The 23,146-nt window shown below is 38.2% G+C and overlaps 1 protein-coding gene across 1 annotated transcript in view; it reads right to left on the minus strand.

The window, feature by feature from the left end:
- Positions 1–23,146, minus strand: part of dnah9 (dynein, axonemal, heavy chain 9) — a 228,899-nt gene that overhangs the window by 96,044 nt on the left and 109,709 nt on the right. The window contains exons 48-54 of the mRNA XM_015392821.1: positions 19,289–19,450; positions 17,330–17,526; positions 15,770–15,932; positions 14,355–14,478; positions 8,184–8,326; positions 4,903–5,064; positions 4,217–4,450 (exon numbers count right to left, since the gene is read on the minus strand). Coding sequence (XP_015248307.1) covers positions 4,217–4,450; positions 4,903–5,064; positions 8,184–8,326; positions 14,355–14,478; positions 15,770–15,932; positions 17,330–17,526; positions 19,289–19,450 — 1,185 coding nt within the window. The remainder of the gene's footprint in view (positions 1–4,216; positions 4,451–4,902; positions 5,065–8,183; positions 8,327–14,354; positions 14,479–15,769; positions 15,933–17,329; positions 17,527–19,288; positions 19,451–23,146) is intronic.

Here is a 23,146-nt window from a genome sequence, read left to right on the forward strand (position 1 = left end):
GACAGACAGACAGACAGACAGACAGACAGACAGACAGACAGACAGACTTATTAAAATATATATATATTTATTTATTGATTCATGAATCTATCTATCTGACCCTATAGCTGCAAAGGTTGGGTTGGCTTTAATCCTCTTTGTCAATGACCACAGCATTCCTCGGTGATCCACAGCTCCTCTTATGCAGAATGTTAAATAGAATACTTCAAATAGGACAGATAGGGTAGTGGATGCACTAAAAGACACAGACTACATTAGTGGTGGCCTGTTGCTGTAAAGGGTTTGCTCTCTAATTAAAAAAAGCTCATCTTTTAGCATAATAACCACCTATGTATAATATATGTGTGGCAGCTGATTTCCACAGTAAACTGGAGATGGGGGAACAGAAAACAGGACACTCTGGTGTTTTTCAGCACCGACGTCACTTATGCGCAAGGGCTGTTTATGTATGTGTGATTTTGTGCGGGTGGGAATGTGTGGGCCTGTTTATGCAAAGCAGCAGAGATACGTGTTATGCCAAAGTGAAACTGTTTGTGTAGTTGGTTCTACATTAACTCACAGAGGATAGTGGGCCCACTATAATTAGGACTGCTTCACACTCAGGCTTTGCATTCCATTATTCATATAGCTCTCTTCTGGCAAACAGTAGAGCTGGTAAACATTGGAACAAATGGATCCAGGTGTGGGTATTAAAGACTGACACATTACCTTATGCAAAGGATAATTTCATATAAGTGATCCTGCTGTCTTCATTGCAAACAGCTCTTCATGCCCACATGCACAAATCAACTTAGTTTGATATACAAGACAGTAAACACTGTGGCTCAATTAAGGATTAATATCCTCCATTTTTATTTTATTTTATTCAAGTTTCAATCCATTTTCCTCAGGCTTTCATGTAATGAACCAATAAAAAAGTTCTCTTTTTTACCTAGAAGGGTGCTTTTTCTTCTAAAGTCGCTATGTAGCACATAGATGCTATTGTATTTAAATCAATCTGTTGTGTGAAGGTCTTAGAGATTTGTTAGGAAACATTTTTGTGGAAACAGTACCATAAAGATCATTAAGGAAAGCAAACGGGTGTGGAAAAAAAGGCGATGTTTAAGCAGTGCTAGGTCACACAATTTTTAACATCTCTAGCACCCAGATGTACAAAAGGGCATAACACAAATGCAAATAAAAAATGTGGTCGTCCGCATATAAGTCAGGTAAAGAGAGTAGTAATCAATAAGGCAACAAACGCCCTTGTATCTGAATGGGTGAATGAGATCTCATAGGAGAACGTGCTGACAGGATAACTATTAGCTAAAACAACACAAACCTTAACTAAAACAATTCTAAGAAAATTCTTAAAAGGTCTAATCTCCACTTTGCCACAAACTTAAAGGGGCAGCAGAGGAAAAATATAAATATTTGGTACAATGAGATAATGTCCACATTTTTTGTCTGCAGTACATATAAAATATGTAGATCGAAATAAATATAATTCTGAACATGTCTCTGAATCACTGAAAAAAGTGTTACTTTAACACCTACAGAGTTGAATATAACTGTTTTAGATAACATTTGGTGCCACTCTAAATCAGTGTTAAATTTATGACTCTATAGCCAGTGTCTCTAATCAAGACCTCTCAGAGACTGGTGGGTAATCAATACCATATTAGAGACTGAAATTTTTTTGGGAATCCCACAGGTCACGGGATTCCCGTGGGATTCCCGTGGGATGGTAGTCAGTATTAGTAACGACGGTACAGGATTAAACATTAACAGGAGCAGACGGGGGCGGGAGCAAACCAATAGCAACTTAAAAAAAAACTAGGATCGATGCCAAAAAAATAAAATAAAATAGAAAGAAAAAAAAAAAATCCAGTACTGGCGCTGCCATTTTGTAGTTTTTTTCCTTGAACCCTACACTATAATGTGAGTCAAAAAAACTACACGACCCAAAAACCAACAGTGCTTCCGCTCTGAGTTTTTCACCCGCGCTCAAAAACAAGAATGGGAGTGGTGCAGGGGCGGGAGTCATTGTGAATGGGAGCGGGATGGGAGTGGGAGTAATTTCACCGGGAGTGGGACGGGACAGGATTTAGATTTCTACTCTGGTCCGGGATCGGGACGGGACACAATTTTTTTCTGTGGGATCGGGACGGGACAGGAGTGAAAATCCACTCCCGTGTCAGTCTCTATACCATATAGAGTAAAAGCGACACTGCATTGCAAATTTTTTTGAACTCCAACACTTGAGCAGATTCACACTCAGTATAGTTTTAAATACTCTGATGATAGTAAAATAGGTTGACTCTGATTTTTTTACACCCAATATCACCTATGAGTGCTTTGTTATTGCAGTACCACGTTGTGGAGATGCTGTACATTTTGCAGATACAAAGATCCAAAATGTCAGTCCCTAGATGTGCAGAGCTGGTAAATGCATACTTTGGACATGTGTGATGTACAACATATTCTTTACAATGTGTGTTAGCTTGGATTAAGGCCAACAGTTTTTAAATTCAACCATGTAAAAGGGAAATTAAGTCCTATATCCAACATAGTGAGACTTTAATTCCATTTGCATCTCATTAAGCAATAAAGTACTGCCATTTGTTTTTTAGGGTTTAACATTCCTAATTTTTTTGTGTTTAGGTTTCTACAAAACACAAATTATAAACCAATTCCTCTTAAAGCACTGCCATAGTTTCCTCAACACATTCAAAATAGTATTGCAGACATGGCTTCCTGCGGGTTTGCATAAAGTTCTCCCAGAAAAGAAAGGTTGCTATTAAATACAGTAAATGCGGTACTTTTAGAAAACCTAAGGCATGTCTAAAACATACATCGATTTAGGTGTAATTGTCAACGATAATTTTAAATTGTTAATAAGCTTAGTATTACTCTCATGTTACCGGTAAATTTGATTATCTTAATATCAAAATAATTTTTACTCTTTATACCTTCGTATCATGCCCAGTAATTGCACGTTCCACTTGTATCTTCATGATTAATACTCTGCAAAAAATGTATATCCACGTAGGTCAATTTTTCTTTAAATAAGTGCATATTTCCTTGAATTGAGGAGGTAAGTGAGACTCTTACCAATGAAATAAGACAATTTACAATTAAACAAGATAAAACAATAGCTTTTTCTTATTTCTATCTAATTGTCTAATATGAAGAGTAAAAATAGTAATTCAATTGGCAGATCATCTTATTTATTCTTATATAGTCATTTTAAGAAATTTCTACATATTTTTAGATAATTTTTGCAGAATATTTGACAATGAGTTATAACTTGTAAGAGTTGGAAAGCTTCCATATGTTCACTGTAATCATGAGCTTCCTCTACAAACTCTTTTGTTTTCAAACCGAAATTTCAACCCCCCCTCTTCATTACATAGATATTGTTTCCAATCAGTAGAAATACGTACAAAAAATATGACATTTGTTCTCCTGCGAAATATTTCTAAAATGGTAGTCATGTCCTACCAATCATAAAGTCGGTGTTGGTGCCATGTTCTTAGCTCTGCAATATACTGAGGTCAGAGTTTGTCTTACATCGATAAAAAAAAAAAAAAAGTGCCCACCTGCTTTTTTTCCCAACCACCAAGGGTGACAGATGGATCCTCGGTGAAGCATTTAGTAAGATAGAAGAGGGAGCGGTAACATAGTCTGATTTGTTAGCTAATTGTTTGTAGTAAGCTTATCTATTACAGGGACTGATTTAAAGTTAAATCTTTGGAGGCAAGTGCAATGCTGTAGTAATTGCTTCCAGTTCACTCTTGTCTGGACATTTTCTCCTCTCTGCTTGTCTATTGAGAGGTTTCTGCTAAAGCAAAGATTAATGTGCAACAGTAAATTACCATGTTGTCAGTTATTGCTTATCAATTTTAAGTTGTTTTTTTTTTTTTACTTCCTTTTTGTTACCTGCATACAGTATACCTGATATTAATGATATAATAATAGAGATTAATATTAGCAATATATACCTAACCTTCGGGAGATCTATAATGCAGTTTTATCATATCCCTACACAGCTTCATCACTAGCCTCTAATCCTCAGTTTCAGCTCTATGTGTGGCATGTCACACATAGAGCTATGGCATTTCTCTACCTATGACTGATATTTAAGGGGAATAAACCACATCCAAACCAGAAACTCTCTCTAGTTGATTACACATCTAGCTGCAGGAATTTGATGTCACAGTAATGATGAAAATACCTGAGCAGATGTGCTGCCGAGTTTCTGGAGGCCGTTCTCCAACCTCTCCATCTTGGCGGTTAGCTCTTTGCTCCTTTGACCCAGCAGACTGCGATACAGCTTGATCTGCTCCAGGAAAGACTTAGGCGTGGTATAGTTGTAGCGGCGCTCGTTAGCCAGATACTCCTTGGATGTTCGATTGACACTTGTGTGGACGTGGGCCATGAATCTGCTCACCGACTCCTTTACCTGAGGCTGCATGGGTTAAGAGTCACCAGACACAGTGAAAGTGGGAGAAGATGTGGGGAAGTATTTCCTCTGGGGCATGGACAATTATTTTTGGGTCCTTCACAATTAAAATCCCAAGAACTTCCTTTGTGTGGAAGCTTTCTTTTGGTATTTACAGTAGTAGCCATTCAAAAGTTCCCCACTTTCCGTGACGGGCCCTTGGCTGGTCCCTTACTATTGAGTTTTAAACATCAATCTTTGTATTAAAATATTCTGTCATGATTTGTGGACATTCAAATTTAAAGAGAAAAGTTGTCTCCTGGTCAGACCCTGTAATTCAGTGAAAGGTGGAGTCAGAGTAAAAAAAAAATTGCCGGCCCGGGGAAGCCCAGTGGAACTGCTGTTTGGCTGGTGTTTGACTGGGAAGGGTCATTTTGAATGGCTGCTACTGTATTGTTTATAGGGAGAGTTTCTCTTACCTCGATGTTCTCTACATCCTGGAGGAACCTTAAACTGACCGACTCCAGTGCTTCCTGTGGCCACTCATGAAACCAGTCAATCGCAGTGCAGTTCACCACTGCAGGGAACCTCCTGCTACGAACCCTCAGCTTATTCCCGACCGGAGAGAAGCACAGAGCAACCTGCAAGGGATGGCATGGCAACAATAATACAGGCTGGACTCGGACACAGAAATAGATCAGAGTCATTGAGTTGTTTTGTTGGATGCAGGTAGATACACAGCAGGCCTACAGAGGAAATGTGAGACTAACACCCATTAATGGTCTAGAACGGTGATGGAGAGCCGTGAATTCATTATCTGCAGCTCCATCATTAGGCAAATAAAGCTTCCTTCATGTATGTGGATTAAAGGGGTGTGTTGAGCTCTGGGATATGTCAGACTGATTTTCACTGCTGGAGACTAACAGCTGGCTTGTTGAGACACTCAGCCAGATGCTCGACATTTTCAATCTAAAGAAACAAACAAGCAGAAGGCGCACCCAGAGAAACCGCCTATGGTAACTAATCAGCTCAGAGAAGCAAAAAATTCTAAATGAAGTCAATACAAAGTCAATATCAAGGCTTTGTTTTACATTTTAAATAATTTTTTGGGGGTATATTTGAAATCCTGGAAAATAATTTAAAAGAAAAAGTTTTTAAAGTTGTTAAATCAATTTAAATCAGTATTAATGGTGTATTATTGCAAACCCTTTTATAAGATTATCTGTGGGGCAAGACAAAAGTTTATTATTAGATCTAATTATAAATCAGGAGGCGAGATTAAAAAAACCTTTAGAGACAAAATAGCTTTCCTCTCTTTTAGGAGCAGTCTTGAAGTTTTGTATGATTCCACCTTTGTACCGCTCTCCCGAGGTCAGCACAGTTTGGGTTTCTGCAGCCTAATGTGGATTCTGAGGTGTGCCGGAAATCATTTCCACGCTGCACAAGCCATTATCCTTTTTTTCTTCCACATTTCCCAGAGGGTGTGATATTTGATCTTAGAATGTGCCGGTATTTACTAAAAGCAATCTTTCCTCCACTAAAGAAAAAGAAAGTGTGAGAACCTAGCTGCAAAACAGGTCCAAGGCATGGCCTTTCCAATGTGCAGTCTGACAGATGTGTTGCTTTACTACAGACTGCTACTCAGCTTTCCCTCACAAGACGTCAAACAACTCACCCACCGAAAATATTGTGCAGATAATTGGAATTAAATCATGTCATTTATATTTGTGTGTGCTTTTTAGGTATTTAATAATTTTTTTTCACTATTCCAATGAAGATCCCAAAGAATAGCTACATTTAGTTGAATTTTACATATTTTTTTCAACAGTCACAGAAAAACAAAATGCTTAAAGACATAGCGTAGGATTTTTGCGAATTTTTGAATTTTTTAAAACTTAAAAAAAAAAAAAATGCATATATTTTGGCGGGCATAACCCTCTACCCACTCCAGAGAGGGAACACCTATTAAACGCGTGCGAGCATGCACAAGCCCATTTCTCCTCGTGCACACTGCTTAAAAGATGCTGTTTGCATCACTCATTAAATCTTATTTTCCAAAAGAAGATCTGCAATATTTCCACTATGTCAAACTCACCACCTGTAAGTAAAAGTCGCGACCAGCACGTAAACATATCACCAGAATGATTAACAATTAGGAGGACCACTTATTTTGATGATCCACCCGGAAAAAGAACATCCTCTACTATACCTCTAAGCTGGTTTATATCTGTAGAAAGCTGGCATAGAAGAAAAGACACACTATTAAACACTTTACTAAAAGCAGCTATGAAGCCAAAATGAATGCTCTTGTTTAGCTACAAAGTGGTACAAAAACATAAATGCATAACTTTTTTAATTTGCAGTTATCAGGCAGCTCCTGGAGCATCTGGTAGTTAATGAAACCTCTGAGTAAATATTAGCAAACGAAGAAGATCCTCGAGTTCTTAGCTTTACCAGAAAGCTCTGGTTTTTGATTGGGATGCATATTATGGGCTGGGAGGAGAGGTCATTTTGTGCCATTTGTCAGCATGCGGATTGTACAGATGGTACAGTCGCCCTACTTTGGAACCAATAGGTATGAGAGAGCACCCACACACAATTGAATCATTTACATAACCATTTGCTGGTCTGCATGTGTACCACATTAGGTCCAGGTCAGATGTGAATCATTTGTTCTGGTTATTTATGTCACTGATTTTGTGGACAGACAGACAGATTTTATTTTGTCATTTTGTGCACCCAAGTGTACAAAATCATTTAGTACAGCTCTCAAGACTTTTTTATTTTTTAAAGTGCAGCCTTGATGAAGGTGAGCAGTAGTGATAAAAACACTGTGATGGAAAAAAGTGATAACATTTGACTGTATAGTTACAGTTCCAACATTCAGGGTTTTTTTTTCAGGTAGAAAGGCTGGACCATTGATGAACTAACCCCCTCAAACTCTTCCCCATCGACTGGGAGAGCAGTTCGTCAAAAACGTTCCAGAAGCATGGTAAATTGTGGCCTAGTTTTGGAATTTACGCTCAACACACAGAGCGACATGCTGAAACACAGCCTCAGCACATCCTCATGCAATGATTGAAGCTTGCCAACGTTTCTGTAAAAGTTCCCTTTCCACCCAGACAAGCAGTTTAAATAGAAAGAACTAAACAGTCAGAAATCCACTCTTTAGAAGATTGCCTGTGGGATTGCCTTCCTTATTTATTCACTCCCCGATCTACAGAGGCTTGTGCTGGGAGTGGTTTGGGGGTGAGGGATGTGGGAGGTGGTGGTGTACGCTATAATAATGACAGGATAAGCAGCCCTCTGGAATCTCTCCTTCCCCAGAGGGAACAAAGCGACTACACATTGGAGAAATTATCTGTAGCTAAACGGCAGCTTTTCTGCTCCTACTGGTGATTTATAAAGACGTCCGCCGCCCCCCAATGTATTCAAGTTCATCTGAAAGTGTCAGGGAAGAAAATTGTCTAGGGAGAAGCTCCTTCATAAAGCCAGATGTTTATCTAAGTTTGAGAGATTTTTTTATTTTTATTTAGGAGTGGTAAATTAGAGTGTGAGGCTGCAAGCTTTTGCTATATTAAGAAAGGATGGAGATCAAACATAAGCGAAGCTCTGCAAAGAAGATTAATGCATAACTCTCCACTGGAAGGGAGCCACTAAGAACGTTTGTTTCTGGATGATTACTTTAGAAATCCACAGTAGCAAAAAAAAAAAAAAAAAAAAAACAAGCGAGGCTTTTTGTCCTATCTGTCTGCCTCACCTTGAGCTGCCTGCGAACGCGGTCGATGAAGAACTTCCAGCAGTTTTCTCTGGTATCCATCAATCCTGCGCTGCGGACCTCTGGCCTCACGCTGCCAATGATGTTCTCCACCTCATCGTCTGGGAACAGGTCGGGAATCTCTCCTGGAATGAATAAAATGAATCACATTACAGGGGTGCCTCCAGACCTTGTTTTAATATGAGCTTAAGCTGCCTGTGAACTCTGAAAAAGTTTCTTATCTAGTTGGGATCTGAGCTGACACTGAGCACAGAGACTCTTAAATCTAATCTAGCTGTGGTAATAGAGGTGGAGACTGCAGGAGATCACGCAGGGGACTTATATGCTAATACAGATATCTGCTTTAAGTCACAGCTCCAGTCAAAGCACTGATGAGCATGGAGCATTGAGGTGGTTGAATAGATGTATGGTGAAGAAAAGAAAATGTATCCGATATAAATTTAGGTGCCATTATTATTACAAATCTTTTTAAACTGCTTTATCTCAACTTCTTATTTCCATTTAGTTTAATGCATCCAAGATCAATTAAGTTTAACATTTGATGTCAATAGAACAGCAGGTAAACTGGGTTTTATAATCAATATTTTCACTCTGAATACAGGTTTAAACATATCTTAGTTTAAAAGCAAAAACAATTAAGCATCAAGTTTCACTTCGTTCATCTCCAAAGCGTTGGCACAAATAGGCTAAAATGTTCTATTATGTTCCCTAAATTGAGGGGTCCCAAATATGCTGCAAATGCTTCAAATAAATAAATAGGTACATCTATGTTTAGAATGTTTATCTTTATTTTGTTCATGTTCAATTATGAATATGTTTATTTAACATAACAATGAAAATATGCTGGTGAAGATTATCAGTCATCCAGGTCATTCCAAAAAAGAAAATTAAAAACAATCCACTGGACTTTGGAAGTTTGAAGACGTTTCGCTTCACATTGTGCTCTTAGGCCAACAATTCTCTTTAATGACCCCCCTTTCAGACACTTAGACTGTTGGGATCCTGAGGCTTGCCCACCAGAGGGCGCCGAGGATCCCTTCCTGATTGTTTTGTTTTTTTCTGTTTGGTTCTGGAGTGCTGTCCACCTTCCTCCACTAGAGGGTGTACTGGATCTCCTGAACCTGGAGCTGTCTTCACCAGGTGATCCTCATCTGTTCATCAGGGGACCAGTATTTAAGTGGACTGTGAACAACACTCCGACGCCAGAGTGTTAGTTAACCACGGAAGAAACCCAACTGAACCCTGGAACTCTGGAGGAGCTCTCTTAGCTGAACTCTGCCTGCCGTGTCTCAGGAGCTCTGGAGGAGCCCATCATCTGAAGCCTGCCAACCTGCTCTGGAATAAACCCTGGACACTTTGGAAGAGTCCCCTTGCTGTAATCTGCCTGCCACATCTCAAGAGCTCTGGAGGAGCTCATCAGAAATCTGCCTTCCTGCTATTGGTAGTCAAGCAGGAGATCTACAGTCTAAATCTGCTTACCTGTTCTCTAGGTGAGAACTCAGAGCAACTCTAGGACTGAGCCCACGCTAGTCTGTAGCCTAGCCCTGCTGCTGCTTAGCCCTCTGCTATCCCTCAGTCTCTGGACTCTTCTGTCTCCTCTCTCCACTGCTCAGTCATAACCACAGATAAGAGCATTCTGTGTGACCTGCCCGGACTCATTCCTGTATCAGAACCAAACCTGGATTTTGTTTCGTTTTAATAAACTGTTTCAACTTTATTTCAGTCTCCGTGGTGTTCTGCGTTTGGGTTTAGCTCCACTAAAACCCATCCCGACATAGACGGGTATGGGGCTTTGCAGGCTAACAAAAGAAGCCAAATGACCCCTTCGTTGGTTTCAATTTGCATGTTTTCAAAACAAAAACAAGGCTTTTTTTGGGCTACTCTATAAAGCCTCAAACTGAACTCTATTCCTGACATTTTGAATTGAAAAAGCTTCCTGGATGGGAAGCGAAACGTCTTCAAACTTTGAAACAAAGTCCAGTTGATTTTTTTTTTAGTTTTTTTTTTGGAATAACAATGATAACAAATATTTTTTTAACACTGTATTTATATTTTCACAGAATGATAAACATTTCAACAAACTGTGGATGACAAGAATAGAACAAAATCAATCTAACCACTCAAGTGTGCGTGTAATGGAAGGGCTGGGCTTCAATTCGTCAGTACAATACAAATGTTATTGTCCACTTGTGGAGAAGCTCTACAATTTAGTTTGAGTACCTTTAAAGTTAAAAAAAAGCCAGGCTCATAGAGGAACAGTTGTGCTTGAACGTTTACATAGCCTCTATTAAAGAAAATTATCAATCTAGGCTAGTAATTAAAGTAACACAAAACTGAATGAAATAAATAATAAATACAAATGTGCTAAATGTTTTTCATATATATATATATATATATATATATATATATATATATATATATATATATATATATTTGATTACATACAAGTTTATATTTCATTTTATGATAAATTAAAAGGGTAAAAATTGTCTTTCACCTTTGTTCTCCTATCCTGGTCTCAACTTTCTGTAAGACATCACTATTCCCTCAGCATGACGATCCCACCACCACTTACACATTAATTTAACCCCTTGACCCATATTGTTGTAAATATGCAATAATCCATTAATATTATGCAAAGAGCAAATATAGTGTGTCAATTATCCAAGTGTCAGTTATTAGACATTCAGTGCAGACCTAGGATCCTCTAGAAAGCTCTGTTTTTTTGTATGACTGTGCCCCCGAAAGAGTACATTATTATTGACCATCAACTGTTATAAATTTGAAATATATCTATGAATTTGTTTACAATAGTCAAACTATCACACTATTTCATAAACTTAAAATGCAAGGAACACTCACTTTCAATAAATTAAGACATTCTAGGCCTCCACCTGAGATTAGGAATCCATTTATGCCCCAGACCAAATAAATCAGAGGGTGGGAGTTTTTTTTTTCTTATTTTAATTTGTCTTGTTATATTCTTATATATTTTGTCTTTTTATAAGAGCACAGAACAAAGGATAAAGAAAAAAGAAACAGGGGGATATTTCATTGCTATTATATTAGATGATCCACAGAGCTAAAGAACCACTTGGACATCTGAGGCTGCAGGTCTCAAACTCCTGATCTAGCAGATGAAACCTATGATCGTATCTCAACACAGCTGATCTAATAGTGTAACCTTGACCAATCAGTTTCAATCCCAGTGCGTTCCAACATAATTAATTGAATTAGCAATATTTCCTCATTACAAAGGCAATACCAAGAGCAAGGACCAGTTCTACAGGGCTACTGGCCCCTGTTGACCCCTGTCCAGAATCACCTATTGCCCCAACTGTTTAATTTCACTCCTATTTTAATACTGCACCTCCTGTGACAAGTAAAATCAAAGCTGTGCGACCACTAACATGAACAAGCACTTAATGTGCCATTTACAGCGATTCATTAACAGACACTGGTGCCTCTACAGAAGATCAGTCAGGTTCCATAAGGAGGATAAGCATTCTCTTTGCTTGGGATGTGTTTAGGTGGATGAAATCAGATGTCAGGTATGGAGTTGAGACCTGGTCTGTCATATTTCTTATATCCAAATGATATGGTCTGTGTAGGGTTTTCATCTATATCTGTTTAGTTGCAGATCTCATCGTACTAAAAACATGACTGTTAGGTTAATTGGTTTCTCTGAATTCTCCTTAATTGCGAGTGTATGTGTGAATGGTTGTTTGTCCTGTTTGTCTCTGTGTTGCCCTGCGATGGGCTGGCGACCTGTCCAGGGTGTACCCCGCCTCTCACGTGTAGACAGCTAGAGATAGGCACCAGCACCCCTCACAACCCCAACTGGGATTAAGCGTGACAGAAATGGCTGGATGAATGTTATCATACCAGTGTAGATTAGCCTCTCAAAACCCACCAGTTTGCCGGCGACCCGTTTTATAGCATTTACAATTAATATCTCAGAATGCATGAAAATTACACCAGTAACATGTTTTCCAATATGGACATGTTAGGTATCATTGGAAAGCTTAGATTCTCCATAATTTAACCACCAAGTTTATTTTATGGACATAGGGAGGACCAAAGTACTGTACGAATAACACAAATATAACAGCATGTCAAAATGTAAAAATGACAAAGCAGTCACAACAAGCAAGCGTGTCTTTATGTAAAAAAAAAAAAAACCTATTATGTTTTAAAATAAAAAATGACTTTGATTCATGTTTGAACTGATGCAGCTTGGTTTTGCTTTAGTCACCCAGTTTTTATTTATATATTATGCAAAATGTATGCAAAATAGGGGAGAATTTCCCAAAAGGAGGTAGATGTTAAGATAGATATCCAAAGAGGCGAAGTTCAATTTTATAATCCAGGACATTTTACATAATTTTATCAACTTTTGAAATTGGAAATTATACATCTAAATTATAAGAGATAAATGCACAAAAACAGGGGTTAATATTTCTGAAACCTATCATATGTTTCAAGATGTGAAGTGAAAGACGTCCCCTTTCAGAAACCTAACTGGAGCTGGTGAAAGGAAGATGCTTGAGAGGCAAAACAAAGACCTGCAAAGCGAAGGCTTGTTTCAAAACACAGCCTGCTACCTTGTTGATTGGCATTATGAAATGGTTTGTTTTCTGGTTTGTTATATTAAGTTTTTTGTAAAATAAGAAAGAGCAGTAATAGATAACATTCAATTTCAATGATATTGTCTTAACGAATGTTGGAGTGCTCTTTGAAATACTGACTGTGATCTATGCTACTGTATGCTTTAGGAGGAATGTCTTTTAGCCATCTCTCCTCTTAACTTGCTTTGTGGGAGCTAAACTGCTGCTTTTTTGCTGACGGTAAAGTTAATAACAGTTTCCTAAACTTTAAAACTCACTTCACGTAATCTCAAGGCATGGCTGCTGAATGAACTCATTAATGAGCAAACCCATGCATGTAATGGCCGCTGCTGATACGAGAAAATATTGGACAAAAATATTTGCTGGCTGAAGTTTTGATCCATCTATAAATCACTAAGCTACTTCATGCATTAAGTTTTTTATTAAAGAAGTTTCATTTTTATTTATTTATTTATTTTTTTGTCTTGATGATTTTATGCAGCTTATCCAGGCTGAGGGAGACACTAACACTCCCAATGAAGAAGCCTTGGCTTCAAAACCAAGTTAGTACCTTTCTGTATGGATTTGCATGTTCTCCATATTCATGTTTCTGCATTCTCTGGGTACTCCAGGTTTCCCATCAAATTCAATTTGATGGCATCATAGCTACTGAAAAGAACCAAGAGTGTGTGGATAGTCCAGAAATTGCAAAATGGTTAGTCAAGGATTCATGCTGTTTTTGCGTCCCAAATGATAGACCATGTGTTCCATGAAGGATGACATGATTAAAATTGCACACTATGCAAGAAGTAAGTGCAAACCCTGGTAGGTACTATAATTCACTAGAGCTGGATTATGAATATATTTACTTAAATATGTTCATGTTTTACTCTGGGTTTTAATGCACCTGTGGTTGAAAAGCTGAAAAGTGCATTTGATTGCAACTAAATATAGCATGTTTTGTGCAAGTTCAGGAGCTTGGAGTGTGCTGGGAAGACCTCATGAGGTCAGTAATAACAAATGCTGAATGTTGCAGATAGCTGCCTATTAAAAAAAACATAGGATTTAATTAATACTATATCAGGAACATAGTTAAACAAACAAAAATATATCTTAGTCATTATTCTAACCAACATAACAGCTGTGCAGGACTGAGGCTGCAAGCATAAACAGAGAGGAGCTAGCATTTCATAGTAAACTGTCCGGGTCATTAAAGAGAGCCTGGAAAAAGATGTTTTTCTCATAGAGACAATTGTTTTTTTGTCTGTTTTTTTATGTGATTTTTGTTGTCTGAGAAAAATATGAAAATAATAAAATTCATTTCTTTTACAGTACATTTTAAATACCTAGGTAGAACAATAATAAATGTATTCCTACCATAATGGACTGGCCCCCTAAACAGCAGTAGTTAGAGCTTCCTTGGATTTCTTAATAACGTTAAAACCAGACTAGGAAGCAATGACAATCTGTAATTTTCACGAATATAAAAACTAAGATATCAAATCTTTCTCCTACAAACACAATAATTAAAGAGGCCTGCTGTTACCTGATGCCAAAAGATCATTGACCAGAACGAGGAACTTCTCATCTGCCACTTGGCCGTCAGTCATCAGGAACACTGTGCCAACATTCTTCACACCAGCTTTGATGTAGAGCGATGCCAGGTCAGTCTGGGTGGGAAGTGAAGACGAGTAGGAGGATCAGGAATGAGAAAAATCGTAGAAACTGAAGCTGTTAGAGAAACTAGACTATTATGATAAAAGGAGTTTCTCCCACTCAAAAGCATCTGACATTCAAACATCCTTATGCTGTTTGAACTCTAAAACTGTACAGAGCCGTGCTATATTCATACCCTTTTAACCTTTCCATATTTTGTCATTTTATGACATCATATTCAATTAATTTATTGAGATGGACTGTGATAAACCAATACAAAGCATTGCCTTATTAAGAAGTTGAAGCAAATTACTATATGGTTAGGAAATTTTCTTAACCAAATAATATTAAAGAAATGTGTTGTTTAATCGTCTTTTTGAGTAAACATCTTAATAGTAAACTTATTTTAGTATAAATATAGCTATTATGATGAAAAGACGATGGGAAACTTTCTGTGCACTCCTTCAAACGAATCATGTTTGACATATAACATAGTGGTACAGTAACAACAGAATGCTTTTCTTCAGCAACAACATGGAAGCTAATAAAAAATGTATAAAAAAAGAACCTTTTAGTTTTTCTTCCGTGGTTGTATTATAGTCCTGTTTTACCCTGGATCATACTTCAATATGTACCAGAGAACTAAAATGCTAATGTTTATTTTAGGGAGCTTTGCTGGTCTAAGGTCAGTTTTCTGTTTGCTCCCATTCAGAGTCAATAAGATGACGGGCAGACTGAAACACAGGGTGTTAATATAGGAGGGTGCTAAAGACAAGCACCTTTAATCATAGTGGTGATGCTGCAGCCAATGCAGCATAAGCATGCTTTCAATCAGGGTGTATTCATGTTTTAGAATATACCTTCCCAGTCAAACGTACTTCCCTGTCCACTTCCCTGCACCTCCAAGGGAAATCCCCTCCAACTTCCAGCCACTGCAGTGACCCCCTCTTGCATATTTTTTTGCCCTGACTCCACCCTTTCACTGATTTACAGGGTCTAACCAAGAGAGGACTCTTCCCTTTAGATCTTAATGTCCAAAAATCATGACAGAAAGAATATTTAATTACAAATACTGATGTTTAAAAAAGGAATTGTGGGGAACCAGTGAAGCATCAGCCAAGGACCAGCCCAGGAGCAGCCAAGGGCCCATCAATGAAAGTGGGGAAATTTTGAATGGCTACTACTGCAGGTATTGCACAAATAAACTAATGCTGGAAAATTAATAAAAAAAGAGAGGGTATGAATACTTGCAAGGAACAATAAAAACGTTGCAACAACCAGACACTGAATATCTTCCTTTCAAACCTTTAAGTCTGTGAGACCGTAGTTTTTTCTCAAGGTGATTTGAAAAACCTCCAGATTGGAGATGAAGGCAGCCAGTCGGGTCAGACTCTGCTTGCCGCTGCCGCCTACTCCGACCAGCAGCGCATTGCCCCGTGGAGACTCCAGGATTCGGTTTATTCGGCAGCTGTATGTACAGAGCAGTGGGAGGAAAGAATCAGTGGAAAGGAAAGAGTAAGAAAAAATAGAATGTAAGGGAAAAGAGCTGACTGAAAAAAAAAGACCCTGAAAAGGTTTGCTTTCTTTCTTTTGTTCTAATGAAGAACAACACCCCTCTCTATTTGGGTTTCCAATTAAAAATGTTCTTTTTCTCTAGACTGAGCTTCACTCCATAACATTTCATATAATATATATAATAAGAATGTCCTTTTGTCTTTTCATTTTTAATAGATGATCTGATTTCATTATTTCCAGTTGCACAGCTGAAAGGAACAACTACAAACACACTCCCATTTTAGCTGCTGCCATGTTTCACATGCAAAGTGACAAATCTCAGTTGTTTCCGCGCTTCCAGTTGCGCTGACATTTAAATTTCATCTTCTCCTGATGACAGTTTAGCCGCTTTGCATTTCTTGCAATTTCAATAACGTTTCAACGACTTTCAGTGATTATACATAAGATGACATTTAAACTTCTTAGATGCCAACTGGCGCTAAAGCCAAACAATTGGAAACAAATGTTAACTGCCTTTACTTCTTTAAACTCCACTGTTCGCTCTAAGGACTCTTATCTGTCTCTTAACTGCTCTCATCATTCAGGGCTTTATTTACTCAAACATCTGTTACTTTCCAAACATAAGTAGAGTTAATCAGCTTGCTTTATGCAGTTTCAGTTCCAGTTTAACATGTAAGCACATGATTACATTTTCACAATATTCCAATATCGACCTAAAGTATAAAAAAATAAACATAGCCATTTTTATTAAAAATCAAGCCCAGAAAAAATGATCTGATATTCTTTAGTCATTTTGGTTGGATTCAAAATACTTGTAATATTACCTTTTTAACAAAACAACCTATAATCTTAAACCTAGTTTGGGCATTAGAATGTGGTCTGCCTATTGATAAAGGCAAACAAACTAAAAAAAAAGCTTTTTACATGCTGTCTGCTGAATTGCAAACACAATAATTTTGCAACCTTTTTGATTTACTCTTTAAATAAAAACATATCTGCATATATTTTAAGACAATCAAACATTTTGAAGTTCAGGACCAGTATTTTTACTTCTAAGAAATAAAATGGAGAACAATAATTTGTCCAGCAAAGAGTTGTTTAAGAGCCAGCAGTGCAGAGTGGCAGATGAGGAACATCAGCTGACCTTAACAAGCAAGACCCTGGATAAAACTGAGTATGACTAAGAGAACAGTCTGCACGGTAAATTATGATGTTTTGCTTCTCAATGGGTGAGTCAGAAGTGACCAGATGTTAAGTGTTGTGTAATAATTAGTTTCTCTGCTTTTCTGATAAAGTTATCAGAAAGAAGAAAAGTAGTATATGCGCCCTGAGTTGTTAACCTGGACTCACATGTGAGCCATTGCATCTTCGAATAGCACCAGGTTCATGGTGGCGTTGACCTCATTGTAGCTTTCCAGAGCTTCCAGCAGGATTTTACTGAGGCTGCTCCAGGACTCCGCTGGCATGTACCTGGGCTCCTCCAGCCCCCCGGCGAAATGGCAGTACAGGTTCATCTCCCTGGTCTGCTGCAGCTCCTCCTCCATGTCCTTGGGGAAATTCATAGACACACATTTGTGGTAAACAGTGAGAGCAGCACTCTTCTGCCAGCGGAACATTACTGTTAGGCCTAAACTGTGTGGACATGGACATAGCTAAACGTCTTTGCTTTGCAGAGGCTGACCCAGTTCATTTTCATCCATGCTGGCTCTGAAATGTTTCACTCTAGATTCTGCCTCTTAAGGAAAGATGTCTGTATGAAAAAGTTAGACTAGAGTTGCACTAAGAAACTGACTACTGATGGGAAACGACCAATTTTAACTTGACTGAAGCTGAGAAATTAAAGACTGAAATAACATTTTTTTTGTCAGCAAATGCACCATAGTGTCAGTTAAAAATGCCTACAGTGTTTCCTCTTTTCCTATAAATAGCAGTTACAAAGGAGGTTGCAAAGAATCCTTATATTTGTTTTCTTAAATTTTTATATAATTCTTAATAAGAAACCAGAATTGACTAAACTTTGTATAAATGGACAACAGTTTACTAAATCTGGAGTTAAGCAATCAGACACAAAGCATTTACCAGGGTATTTCTAAAAAGTCTGCTTTACTTTTTCCCCCTCAGAATGAATTGTTTTATATCCTGAATTTATTTTTTCAGCATTTAAAAGATAGAAAAACTGCAGTGGAGATGGGTCCTTGCCACTATAACTCAAGTAAACAGTATAACTAACTAAGAAAACATGCACTGCTGTACTTTTTTACTAGAGATGCACCAATTAATATGTTTGATTCAACAATTATCTGGTTAATTTTAATGAACTTTTATTAATGCATTGAAAAGAAGATCTTATCTTTCATCTCTAAGCAAATCAGCCAATAAGTGTGTGATGTAGGTTTGTTGGATTATATGAAAACGAAAAAGTCTGACAGACAATTTAGTGAATGGATAGAGAAACATTATGTAAATTCTACAATGCCTCTCGATGCAATTCTTTAGGATTCTAATATATGGGAAATAACCTGGTGTGCACTCTCCATGTTTAAAACAAATGGTATTGACTGGTATAAAACCTGATCGGTGCATTTCTGATTTTCATGGATCGCAGATGCCTCCATGGGGAATTTTTGGCCTTGTGGTTAGAGCAGAGCGCTTGTGGTCTGACAAGGTTGCAAGTACCCGGTACGATCCCCTCAGCCTGCACACTGGGTCTCCAAGCCACACTGCTCCCCGGGTGGCGCACAATGGCAGCTCACTGCTCCCAAAGCAGATAGGTTAAATGCAACAGTAAATTTCTCCAGTGTGAGATTAATAAAGTTCAATTATTATTATCATTATGCAAGCTGTGGGTTTACAGGCTGCACATGAAGTGCGTAAACCTACAGCTGTTGCATAATTGTTGCACAATCTCTTATTTTAATCGTTTTATTTCCAGATGAACTGTATTTGTGTGTGTGTGTGCTTGTCAGTTTTTTTTTTTTTTTTTTTTTTTTTACTTGTGTGCATGACACAGGGCAACAGAAAGGGTAAGGAGGGAGCAGTGGGCAGGAAACCATTAAAATGTTTTCCAATTTGCCAGCCTGGCAGTGCAGACCCTGACAGCCGGACCCCATACCAAACTGGTTAATATTCTCCCCGATGTCTCTTCAGGCTTTCTGCCCTCTCTCCCCCTAAAAAAAAAAAAATTCCTTTTTCCCTCCTCCTCCTTTTCTTCGCTGTGCTGGCCACTGATGCCTAAGTCCAGATACAGACAGCCTAATGATTCTCTCCTTGCTCCCGTCTACCCCAGCTGAACTTCAGAAAAATTCTCACCTCATAGAACTTTTTCACTGTGTCCGTCTGTAGCTTATCAAAGGCATGGATGTCCTGCTCCTCAACCAGTTTATCCCTGTAGACCCGATCCGACTCATGCAAGTAGATTTTCAGCAGGTCCTTGGAGGTTTTTATGCACTGGCTGGTACAGAAGAGAATGCCCTAAGCAGAAAAAGTGAAAAGAAATAAGGCTTTGGGTTTTATTTCAGAGGCTGATTTAGCCTATTTCCAGCAGAACAAGGAGGGAAATAGAGCACAGAAACTGTGGGTAAATCACTAGATACTCTGAGGGGGCAGGTTGTTACCAGGTGTGACAGGGAAACTCAGAGAAATAATGACACTACTTTTTTTTCCATCCCACTGTTAGAGAAGTGCTGTTCCATGTGATGCGGGGCCACGTTCAGTGGGAAGGAGAAATGTCTCGTTTAAATGAAAAGAATCTACATTAGACAGTAAGACTTCCTTTAACGGTTGTATTTTCAAACAAGGGTCAGCTCTGACTGAGAGCTCTTTGAAAGGCTCCACATCCAGCTTTTGCCCAGATTTTTGAAGAAACTTAGATCTGACCATATAAATGCTCTGATTTCTAAAAACCTGATGATGTTGTTGTGTTTCAGTGTGATTTGTTTTGCAACGCTTTGAGAAAGCATACTTCACGTGAGCTGAGCAGCCAATAACTTTAGTCTATTTAATATTTAAAAGGGGACAATGTAATTTAATATGATTTTTTTTTATCTGAGCTGCAAGCTTCCAGCATCTTTCAGAATGTTTCTGCTGCTCTGCTGCTTTTCAGCTGGTTGATCATCCTCATTTTCAGCCATGGACTCTGAGGCCAAAGACTCTCCTCGTTCCATGGAACACAAGGAGGCATGTTCAGGGTCTGGAAATGATGAGGTCAAATCCAGAAATCCAAACCAATCTCAGTTTAACAGTTTCATATATTTTTGAACAATGATGCAGGATTTATTAAACTAAACTTGTGGATAATATTATTGGCAGGAATGTTGATCCAGGACATAAATCTATTTAAAAATAATTTACATTTCAGTTTTATTCACTTTGTAGAACTTAAACATATTATGACTATGGTAATATATATATATATATATATATATATATATATAGTTTAATACCTACTTTTTAAATACCTTTTTTTATGTATTTCCTTTAAACAGGATATTGCAATTCTTTTTGGAATCTGAGGTTGTTTTTTTCTTTGTCTTGTAAATATATCTGTGCTTCCAGTTGAGTAATAAAAACAGTTTGGGTTTTCATCTATTAAAGATTTTAATTAACCTTTATTTACACAGACTGCTTCATCCATGCATCCATTGATCCATCAAAAATAGAACCTTTTCTTTCCAGTTTTGTTTTCAATCAGATCCATAGATCAAGCTTATTTGTTAAATATGATTGAGCTGAATTTATTGTTTTTCTAAAACAAATCAAGTGAGCCACACAGGAACTCAAAATAATGCAGATCCAGAAATTTCAAGATAAGAGGTGATGCAAGAACGGGCCTTGCATGCATCCAGTGTGGATTGCCACACTGCAACTGTTTGAATTGGATGAAAGAATGGATATAAAGGCCAGATGGATACTTCATCAGACTTCTGGATAAGGGCTTGGACAGAATTTAATTGCTACCATACCCCGAAATCTCACATCTTCCGTTACTACCCTGCCCAGCTGCTCTCCAGGGCACCTGCGCAACGCAAAGCCTACATTGCAATTGTGGATCTCGACCTGGCCAGACTGGAAGGGAGCAGAAAATCGTTGGCTCCGTATTTTCATGGTGCAGGATGGAGAAGACGTATGAGGATGGTGACGTGAGGAGGAGTAGCGATGGATGTGGAACAGTTCTCATTGATTAACATGACAGACAAGTACTTCGGACGACTTACGTGAGCAGGGCGGAGTAGAGAGCTGACGGAGTTTGTGGAATCTGGGGGTTAGACCTTCGAGCTGAATTCTTGCGGTGTTTTTTCACAAGCACACAAGAATCTAATCTTGCACCGTTTCAGCATAAACTGTTAAAGTGTGACTCAAAACAGGTTGGCCAATCAGATTGCATTATTCTAACCAACGCCTACATCTTTTTTTGTCGGAATCCACTATTTCACCATCAGCTCAGAAGGTTCTCCCAAATGTCCCTCTTTTCCCAGATTCGAAGGGAGCAGCTCCAGATCAATAATCTTAAGAACTTAAGCTGAGTACACTGCAAAAACCATCTAGAAATAAGTACAAAATTTCTTAAAATAAGTGTATTTACCCTTAATTTTAGTAGGTAAATACAACGATTTGCCAATGGAATCAGTATTTCTACTCCTAAAATAAGACAATTAGATAATATTCACTTGAAATAAGACAAACAATTTTTTTTTCTTATTTTAAATGTAAATTAAGCAAAAATAACTCGTACAGATTTCCATTTTTTTGCAGTGTACTACACATTATTAATCTGGCTTGCCATCTCAGCCTGTTCAGCTGTCTACTGTACTTCCTTTTTGCTAGTCATCATCACATTTATTATAAACCTAAAACTCCACCTGAGTTCCAGCTGAATTATCAGGTTCTCTCATTGATTATGTGCAGATCAGACAATTTAATGTTTAGCCCCGCTGCTATAAACCATTATGCAGAGTTGCCATTGTTTATAATCAGTATTTGATACTGGCAGAACAATTTTCATGATGCAAACAGAAATATCAAGATTTCTTTCTCCTATTAATTCAAGCAGGAACTGTTAACATTGAGTTGCTGTCACAGAAATCTCACAGGAACATGGAAGTGTTTTCTCTTTAGGAGAGAAAAAAATCGACAGGGGCACGATCCATCCTGATTTAGTTTGGACTAAGACGGTGATCCAGCTGACTGATGACTGAACAACAACCAAGAGCAACGTATATAAAAACAGATTGGTTTCCGAGCCCTGATCTCACCCCTGTTCCGTCTTCTTATTTAAAACAAGTCACGTTGATAAACAGACGAGTGTTTAGTGGGTGATTGATGATAAATCTGTCTGTGGTGGAGGACTGTGTGACGTGGCTGATTTCCCACAGAGGCATGGAGGATGCATTCAGGCAGAACTCGCCACAGTACTCGGTGCATCCTATAATAGGTGCTGCATAGGAAGGGGGAAGGGAACAGTGCAGCACCAAGACAGAGTTTTCCCCCTCTGTGCACCGTCACCCAGGAGATGGAACCAAGCAGATGTGTTGTGTCTTTCGCCGCAGAATCTTTTCCCATCAACAGAATCATCTCAAGGGGTGAAGCCAGCTGAACCTGATCTGCCTTCATATACTGCTGAATATGACAATTCAATGCTAAATCCACTGTGTAATCGTGCAGATGGGGGTTCTATGGATGTGTGTGCTAACGATTTAAATCAACACTTTTTAGGCTTATGAAAGTCAAGAATCTTTGAGCTTTCCAGATCTGCATTTTCTACTTCATTTCAATGCCTATTGAAATTAATCATGACAACCTGCATAAGAACAGCTGAGCAAAACAAAACGCCATATGGGTCTCTACAATGACTTGCCAAAGTATTTATATGCTGTAAACCTTTTCATTTTGTTGTCATAAGCTGTTATGTATTTCATTATGGTTTTTACGTGACAGCCCAAAGCAAAGCAAAACTGTATCATGGAAGGAGGGTTTTAACCTTTTAAACTTACCTTATAAAAAATGACAAAAATTTAAAAGTGTCTCCCTTGTAGCATTTTGTGTTTAGAAATTAAAGCATTTGGCCATATATTATAATTAACAGTTCAAGTTTTGCTATTGTGTAGTGTTAGCTTTTAGACCATACATGTAGCCCGAGATGTAGACCAAAATCTTACATTTTGGTTTCAG

This window comes from Cyprinodon variegatus, unplaced genomic scaffold (genome assembly GCF_000732505.1).
Source record: "Cyprinodon variegatus isolate N-32 unplaced genomic scaffold, C_variegatus-1.0 Scaffold608, whole genome shotgun sequence".
Classification (NCBI taxonomy): Eukaryota; Metazoa; Chordata; class Actinopteri; order Cyprinodontiformes; family Cyprinodontidae; genus Cyprinodon; species Cyprinodon variegatus.